Genomic DNA, 9,210 nt, shown 5'->3' on the forward strand with positions numbered 1-9,210 from the left:
CTAAAGTTCTGGGAAAATATCTTATTAAAAAGCAAGATTAATTCTAAATAGCAAGCAATATGTACGAGCTCCTACATTTGTACCCACAGGCCAAACAAGAAGTTTATTTTGAAATCCGACTTCACTAAAATGACCCGAATGCATCTTGTATATGTTTGAACTACAAGAAAACCTAGAAAGAGTATCCTGCTCTGAAGTATTTTTTAAAATTATTATGATTTATGGTTTTATTATATTATATTTCAGCCTCTTAAGTGCTATTGTTCAATGATTTGTTCGAACCTGAACTACACTATCTACAAATTTGAGCATTTCTTCTAACGCTAGCGCACAACTAAAGATAGCTTCCATGATAGCTCTGTAGCTTTCATCACTAAGTGAAAAACACGTTTTTAGTGATGGATGATAACCATTATTAGTAACGGATCCTGTATCTGCCACTCCAAACATGTTACTGATGAAAGATGAAAGGTTAGCAGTGACAGGTTATGACCTATCATTAATATGAGATCATTGGTGGCGGGTTATAATCATGACCCGTCACTGATGAGTTTATCGTTAATGATGGGTAATAATCTTAACCCGTCACTAATTACTGATAAATGTTTTTCATATTTTTTGCATAAAGATGTCAAAAAAATTCATCCAAACCATCCTAGCGCAGGCCCATCGCATATACCTCACAAGCCACACTATTTTTTACACTGTTTTCAGACTGTGTTCCGTTTGAATTGAACTGGTGACCTCCCCCTGGCGCGCATAGCCCCTTACCACCTCTCTATCACGTAGTTGTGACAGAAACTAGATATTTTATCCTTTTAACCTTTTTTTGCCGAAGGTCATTAGTGACAGGTCAAAATCGTGATGACTGAACATTAGTGACGGGTCATAATCTTGACCTGTTACTAATAACTGATTTTCCTAAAATTCATCGAGGGTTATAATTTACATATAAAATTTTGTTCATCTAAATTTGTATTAATATGTGATGAATTTCTGAATATCACATGCAAACGATTGCAATTTGATAGGTGACCTAGAGTATATTCAGTAAAATGGGTATAACTTTTGCATACGGACTCTGATTTTGACTTTTTTTACTCTATAAATATCTACAGAAAAAGCCATATATGTTTCTCCCCAATTTTGTTGGAATCAGAAAAATTTTTGAGGCCAAAGTCAGCCTCGAAGATTGAGTTCTCGCCCCTCAAGTTACTACATCGTTTTCAGAACGCGTATTTATGTTCATAGGCGCCACTCCTTACATCAAACTTGAGCAGATATATACAATAATTCCTATTCTAGTGCTACTAAGGTGTGAAAAAATAAGAGAAAAATAAAAATATTTGTGAATAACTCAAGACTAGATTTGCATTGCTAAACATTTAAATGGAGAGCTTAATAACATGTTTTATTTTCGAATGGAACACTTGTTGAGTAAATGAAGATTAGCATGTTACAAAACAGTTGTATGATTCTATTTTCACACTTTTTTTTATCAATGACAAATACCACAAGCAGAGTCCTTACCAAAGTTCTGCACTAATGAATACCATCATAAGTGATGGATCAGGGCCATCACTAATGACTGGTCAAGTAAGATCCTTCACTAATGAGTTGGTCATTAGTGATGGGTCACAATTTGACCTGTCACTAATGACTGGTCTAAGACGACCTGTCACTGATGATCTGATCATTAGTGACAGGTCACAACTTGACATGTCACTATTATCATCAGTGATATGTCATATTATGACCCCGTCACTAATGATCACTCATTAGTGATGGGTCTATATCTGGTCCCGATCAGAAGGCATATTAGTAATGGGTCACGATAACCTGTCACTAATTTCATGTCTCGTTTATCTGTTTTTCACGTAGTGCTTCCGACCTTGCTATGAAGATGCAAAAATCATGATCTAAACCTTCTTAATATATAATGTTCCCAGCTAATTACCTAGATTCTATGGCATAGCACATGACACCACAACTTCACCAAAATTCCGCATGTTCTCCCTTTTATAATTTTTCTGAATCATTAGCTATCTGCAAAAGATTTTTTTCTTGCAAATCAATTGAATTCCCATACAATTTTCCTGGAAAACCGCATTCACCGAATGGGTCATGGTATTCATCGTTGAGGTCATGTCCCCGGCGAGGTTTAAGGTTTGAGTTTGGGTTCGGATTCGGCTGCGGATGCCCACTAGGCTTTAGAAGGAAGACCAAGGTGATGCAGGGACTGACGGTGGGTGGTGGTCTGGCAAGGCTGCAAAATGACGGTTGTGCCGCTAAACTGCAAGTGGCAGGAGGGTGACACGGGTGGGTTTGGTAGTGGGTGCAATGGTCGGCAATTGGTTAGGAAGCGCCCTATGAAGGCAGTATATCTGGCAGTAGGAGCCGCTTGAGATGTGAAATGAGGGTGGGGTGGGGGTATCTCAACGGGGATGAACAAGAGAGTATTGGGAAAAGGTAGCAACAGAGTGGGATGGATGGCATCGGGTGGAAGCATGTGGGATGGGTAAAGGTGTGGTGGTGGTAGGGCGCAGTTGAGAGTCTTTGAGGGGAGAAGTTCGAAACTTTGGGAGGTTCTCAACGGCTCTGTAGAATAGGAAGATGCAAGTGAACCTGTGCTGTTGGATTTTCAGAAATCAAATGATTTTTTGATGCACATACTGTTTTTTCACATGTGTTACATTATTGGACACGAGAAACACATATTTACATGGAAAACCCTTCAATGCAGAGTGAAAAATCACAGGAGACAATCTCAACTATATAATGGTATAGGGTACATGTACAGGGGTGTCCCATATTTGTATGTGCCTTTTTAGGCATCATATTAGACTGTGACTAAACTTCGTATTATACTAGGACTAGACTTTATTTGTTTAAGTCATTATCCAAAAGACATATCCCCTTGACTCAAAACCCCTATAAATATGCACTTGAAGAAATTATCTTCAAAACCCCGAAGGGCTCATAAGCACCATGAATACTTACTAAGTCTAGGCCATGTTTAAACTTAGTATTGGAGAGTGACTTGGTAAACATGTCTGTGAGATTTTCTTTAGTTTGTATCTTCCTGACAATAACTTGCCCTTGAGCAACAATATCACAAATGAAGTGGTGTTTGGTATCAATGTGCTTGATCTTAGCGTGGAACATATCATTCTTTATCGAACAAATAGCACTCTGACTATCGGAATAAACAATATTAATATCCTATGGAATACCAAATTCAGAAACGAGACATCGCAACCAAATAACTTCCTTGACACCTTTATTAGCTGGAATATATTTTGCTTCAGTAGTAGAAAGAGCAGTAATAAACTATAGTGAAGCTTTCCAAATGAAAGCTGAACTATATAGGGAGAAGATATAAAAAAAAATAAACCTTTTTTATGAAAATCACTAGCATAATCGGAATCAACAAACCTATCAACAATATCTGAATCGGTGAAGGCCGGCGTCAAAACCGATCTGATTGATGAACAGTAGATCACACATTGTAGGTGATGAGCCAAAACCGATCTGGCTCTGCTACCACTGGTTAGGATAATTGGACACGAGAAGCATAAATTTACGTGAAAAACCCTCTAAGACAGAGGGAAAACCCATGGGAGACAATCTAAACTATATAATGGTCATGTAGGTGTACAGGGGTGATCCTTATTTATACGCGCCCTTTTAGGCTTCATATTAGACTAGGATTAGACTTCATATTAAACTAGGACTAGACTTTATCTGTTTGAATCATTATCAACAAACCTGAGCCAATTTATTATGAAAATTTGACAATCAATTGTACTTTTGGGAAGCCTTTTTAGGAACATGTTTGAACAATTTGTTCTACTCCCTCTGATTGCAAATATAGATTGTTTTAGCCTCATCAACTATTCTCTAAATATAAGTCATTCTCAAACCTCTATGCACTTTTTTTTTTCTTCTTACCCTTGTTTAATAAATGCTACCACTCTCACAAATGAATATGTTATATTTTTCAATACAGAATAAATAAAGGGCAATAAAGTCATTTGATCTACTTAATTTCTTAATCTCTATGTATAAGTTTAAAACAACCTACGCTTATAATAGGAGGAAGTATTTCTTAAAAGTTCAAAAGTTCCAAACAAGTGGCCAACTTTGTATACGAGCGTAAAGACCGCAATGTCTTTTTGGACCTGCTACTTGCTCCATCTATATATACTCTACCAAGCCTTCACCACAGCATGCACATAGCCACATACACAGACTTCAAAGTCCAAAAATGGCGGCCAAGGTAGCTCTCGTCGCGCTCATTATATCATTCCTCCTGGCCGCTTCTCCGGCCAACTCCGAACGACGGGGGTTCCGCGCCACCATGATCCGGAGGGAAACGGCCATCAACTTCACGCGTGCCGCGCGGCAATCTCACGAGCGGCTGTCCATGCTTGCCGCCCGGCTCGATACCGCCGCAAGCCGGCAGAGCACGCAGACCCCCCTTCGTGTGGATGCGGACGGCTTAGGCTACGACATGGAGTTCTCCATCGGCACGCCGCCGCTGAAACTGTGGGCCGCTGCCGACACCGGCAGCGACCTCATCTGGACCAAGTGCGGAACTTGCGCGTCCTGCGCGCCGCAGGGCTCCCCTTCCTACTACCCCGACAAATCATCCTCTTTCTCCAAGCTTCCGTGTTCCGACTCTCTCTGCAGTGCTCTGCAGTCTGAGTCGTTCGTGACGTGCAGCGCCGGCGGCACCGAGTGCGACTACCGGTACCTCTACGGCCTTAGTACTAATTCGCACCATTACACACAGGGGTACATGGGGAGCGAGACCTTCACGCTCGGCAGCGACGTCGTGCCGGGCGTGGGCTTCGGCTGCACCACCATGTCGGAGGGTAACTATGGCACGGGCTCTGGCCTCGTTGGGCTTGGCCGCGGGCCGCTGTCCCTCGTCTCCCAGCTCGGCGTCGGTGCATTCTCGTACTGCCTCACCCCTGACGCCAAGGCGAGCCCTCTCCTTTTCGGCTCCCTCGCCACCTTGACAGGCACCGGCGTCCAGTCCACACCGCTGCTTATTGGGATCGACACCTTCTACGTCGTGAACCTGCAGAGCATCTCGATCGGTGCGGCGACGACGGCCGGCACTGGAAATAACGGCATAGTGTTCGACTCCGGAACGACATTGACGTTCCTTGCGGACCCGGCCTACTCGGCGGCGAAGACGGCAATCCTGTCCCAGACGGCACTACCCCGGGTGGCTAACAGGGGCGGATACGAGGCGTGCTTCCAGTTCTCCAACGGGAGCTCCATGACTCTACCGCCGATGGTGCTGAACTTCGACGGGGCCGACATGAACTTGCCGACGGAGAACTTCTTCCAGGAGGTGGAGCACGGCGTGTTGTGCTGGATCGTGCAGAAGTCCAGCAGCATGTCCATCATCGGCAACATCATGCAGATGAACTACCACATACGGTACGACGTCGAGAATTCGGTGCTTTCGTTCCAGCCGGCCAACTGCGACAGCCTCTGATGGAACAAGGGATTGACCTCGGCTAGTCCTCGCAAACTAAAATGCTCATCTATCGAGGAAAATAGATATGCATTTATCGTGTGTAATAATAATTTAATTTTAGGATGGGGCCCTCAAATATGCTCACAGTAGTAGGCAAAAATAAAAGGACACACTTAACCATCCACCGGTCGCCAGGGCCCGAAAACTGTAAGCATCGTATAATCCACCATGCTGTAGCGACTGCACGGGTTCATCCTCTTAGTCTTAATATGTATTAAGAAACTTAGTAATGAAGTGGGATGTTATGGAATCATCATTATTTATGAATGAGATGCTCTGGGACGAACACTAAGAAACTATCAAAATAGATACGTCATTAGCAATGGCTCCTTAAGTATCTGTCACCGGTATATTATTAGTGACGGGTCCAGTACCAACCCGTCACTAATGTGTGGCTCGGACTGGGACCCAACCACGATCCATCACTAATGAGGGTTCATTAGTGACGGCGAGCGAACGGCTCATCACTAAAGATATTAGTGACGGGTCACATTAATATCCGTCACTAATAATTCAGTCATTAGTGGCGGGTATATGAGGCACACGCCACTAAATGTAGCCTACTCATTAGTGACGGGTCGTTATGAGACCTATCACTAATATTAAAGTAATTAGTGATGGGTTGTAGTTGTTACCGTCACTAAGGACTGACTCATTAGTGACGGGTGTTCTTATAACCAGTTACTAATTTCTGCCATTCCTATATGCTCGACCACTCTTATTTGCTCATTTATCTCTCTCGACCACTTTCATCTCTGCTCACGTCCGCTCGCCTCCTCCCACCGTTGCCACCGTTCGCACCTCGCCGCCGACGGTGTCGCCATCCTCCCCCCTCCACCACAGCCTGACGTACGCCGCCGCCCCTCTCTACCCGCTAAGGTTAGGGTATTGGATCAAGGTAGTGGCGGGGGCCGTTGCCCTCGCCGTGGCAGACTTGGATGGATCCCGACAACTCCTCCATCGACTCACGCACCAGGCGTACACTACCCTCCAGGCGTTCCCCTACCAGGCGTAAATTCACCTATCACTAATGATATGTTTATAAATAACGGGTACGGGAACCCTAGCCTCCAATTTTTCCTAAGTCCCCCCACTCCTTCCGCCCATTCCTCCTCGCCTCCTTCTCCCGATCGTCCCTGAGGCCGCCGCCATCTCCCTACCATCCCCATCCCCCTCTCTGACGTTGTCTTCCCCTGCGCCTTCATCACCGACTACCCCGACGACAAGGAGCCCACACCACCGTCGCCTTCTCCCCGACAAGCATCCCAACGCCGTGGAGCCAACGCCAGCATGCTCTTCACCGCCATCGTCCTCATCCGTCGAGGTAGGCCTCCTGCCGTCCCCTCCTCACCGACGCTTACCGCCATCATCCTCATCAGCCATTGTGAGTTACTTTTGTGCATGCTACCATACTTTGTGTGCCAGGGGTGAATGCAAATGGTATGTCAGATTATATTACTCGATGATGACAGCGGCTAAGTGAGATTGTGTGTGACAGCATAGTCTACTTAGGTGCGACAATATGAACTTAGTAGTTTAGCACAAATGAATTAGACGCGCTGTTATCTTACCCACTTAACATTTACTATTGAATACTTAAACTCTACATGTTCCTACTGTTGACCCTTGAGTTGCGATTTCTATGTAGTATTTACGGTAATATAGGAGATAAAGGGTATGTGAATCAATGGTTAGAATTTAGCACAACCATGCTGAATTTTTGCTTTTCAATATGCATAAATATGGAGTCTACAGTGCATGCTATTCTTGGGAATAATCTGAGAATTAAGAGTGCACTGTCACACATACCGATGATATGAGATAGCCAATTTAGCGTTTGGATGGCGACATCAGTCATAACCTATTTTCTTAGAGTAAAACTTGATAACATAAACATGTTCTTGATGTTTATATTCTTGGTATATGCAATTTCCATGTTTACCTATTTTTATTCTTGCTTATGTTCAGTCAAGACAACACATATTAATTCTTATTCTTGTTTATCTGCTGTTGTATATTCTTGTCACTAATATACAAGTTCATGATGGTTAAAATTAAATTTGTAAGAAAATCCCAAAATGAATTTAGGTTGTGTAACCTATTACATCGTCTCCCGTTCGGTAGTGTTTGATTATAAATATGACTTGGCAACTCGTCATATTTATAAGAAGATGCTCCCAAATTGTTCACGTACTTTGGACAGTTAGAGGATATGTGGCCCGAGTAATAGGTTTTTGTGCTCTTGTATGGTTCTAGAGAGAATTTCGGTGGCGTCTCCTGTTGTTCTCTGGATAAACACCCTCTCGGCTTGTTGTTGGGACATGTATTTGGAGAACAATGGGGAGGTGCTGCCGAAATTTTCTGAAGAACCGTACAAAAGCATGGAAACCTACTCGGATCATATATCCTCTAATGGGATTAGGACCTATCTTTGCCTATTAGAAATTAGGTAGGATCCTTCGCTTTAGATAAGAAATACATCATACTTTGATAAATTCATATAAAAGTGAATATAGTTACTAAGTTTATACAATTATATCTGCATATTCGGATCTACTAGATGTCTGTCAATGAGTCATCGGGATCCTCTGATGAAGCACAAGCTCCAAGTCAGACGTTTGCGCAACTAGGTCCTAGTGGAGCAACAGTATGAAAGGTAAGGACACAAGCAAAGTGACCAACTGCAAAGATTACCATCATGGAAATCGATGATGACGATATGCCTACATAGAAGAAGGCCCTGCAGATGTTGCGGAAGCTCGCATGCCTTAATGCTTTGGAGAGGATGCCATTGACCCTTCAGAACTTCAATGACCTCACTGTGGATCAAAAGAAAGCCTTGTTCAATGATGGTGTCAACACATTTCTAGAGTTCCTGAACATGAAGGCGAAGGCTTGCAGGGCTGCTATGAAAATGATCGCCAACTTTGGAGAAGCCACAAGAGCAAACTTGTGAACGAGTCTATGGCAAAAGAGTTGGAGCCCTTCAGCAAGTACCATATATTAAAAAAGAGGATTGGGAAGCTTTTGTGGTGTTGAAGAGCTCTGATACGTTCCAAACAGAGAGTTCAGCAAAGAAGCAGCTTCGGGCAAAGAATAAGTAGAATCACAACCTAGGCACAGGCGGGTACGTGCGGAAAAGGGATAAATGGCAGGCGGAGGATGCAAAGTTAGCCAACAAAGACCACGAGAATCCTTGGTTGCAATTCTTGTGACAATCACAATCATATTTGTGTGTGAGGGGTACGCTGTTAGATAGTGGAGAAATCACCATCAAATCTAGCGAAACCAAGACAGTCACTCCAAAGGTGAAAGAAATAGCAACCTACTCCTCGGAAGGTTCATTCACCGGGGTCAAGGAACATGACGTGCTCTCCACTACGCTCGGAAACCCTGAGCACCTAGGTCGCGTTCGAGGCATGTCCAATTCTCAAGGCTAGAAGTTAGGTTTCTCCGAACATGTCAAGATGTATAAGAAGAGGAAGAGGTCGGTGCCAATAGATGTGGAAGCATTGACCCAGTAAATCAGGGAGATCATTTATCAAGACGTCATGCAAAGGTTTGCAGCACAGGGAGTCTTAATTCCTAGTGCACCAGTGGGTGGTACCCCATTGCTGGACACAAGAGTAGATAAGCCTCCAGAGAGGTTGAACAAC

General features: G+C 43.6%; 1 protein-coding gene across 1 annotated transcript; it reads left to right on the plus strand.

The window, feature by feature from the left end:
- The first annotated feature begins 4,267 nt into the window (after window positions 1–4,267).
- On the plus strand, window positions 4,268–5,512 carry LOC133900227 (aspartic proteinase nepenthesin-1-like). The gene has a single exon (XM_062341343.1). The coding sequence runs from the start codon at window positions 4,268–4,270 to the stop codon at window positions 5,510–5,512; it is 1,245 nt and encodes a 414-aa protein (XP_062197327.1).
- Window positions 5,513–9,210: the final 3,698 nt, after the last annotated feature.

Source organism: Phragmites australis, chromosome 19 (assembly GCF_958298935.1).
Source record: "Phragmites australis chromosome 19, lpPhrAust1.1, whole genome shotgun sequence".
In the NCBI taxonomy this organism is placed as follows: Eukaryota; Viridiplantae; Streptophyta; class Magnoliopsida; order Poales; family Poaceae; genus Phragmites; species Phragmites australis.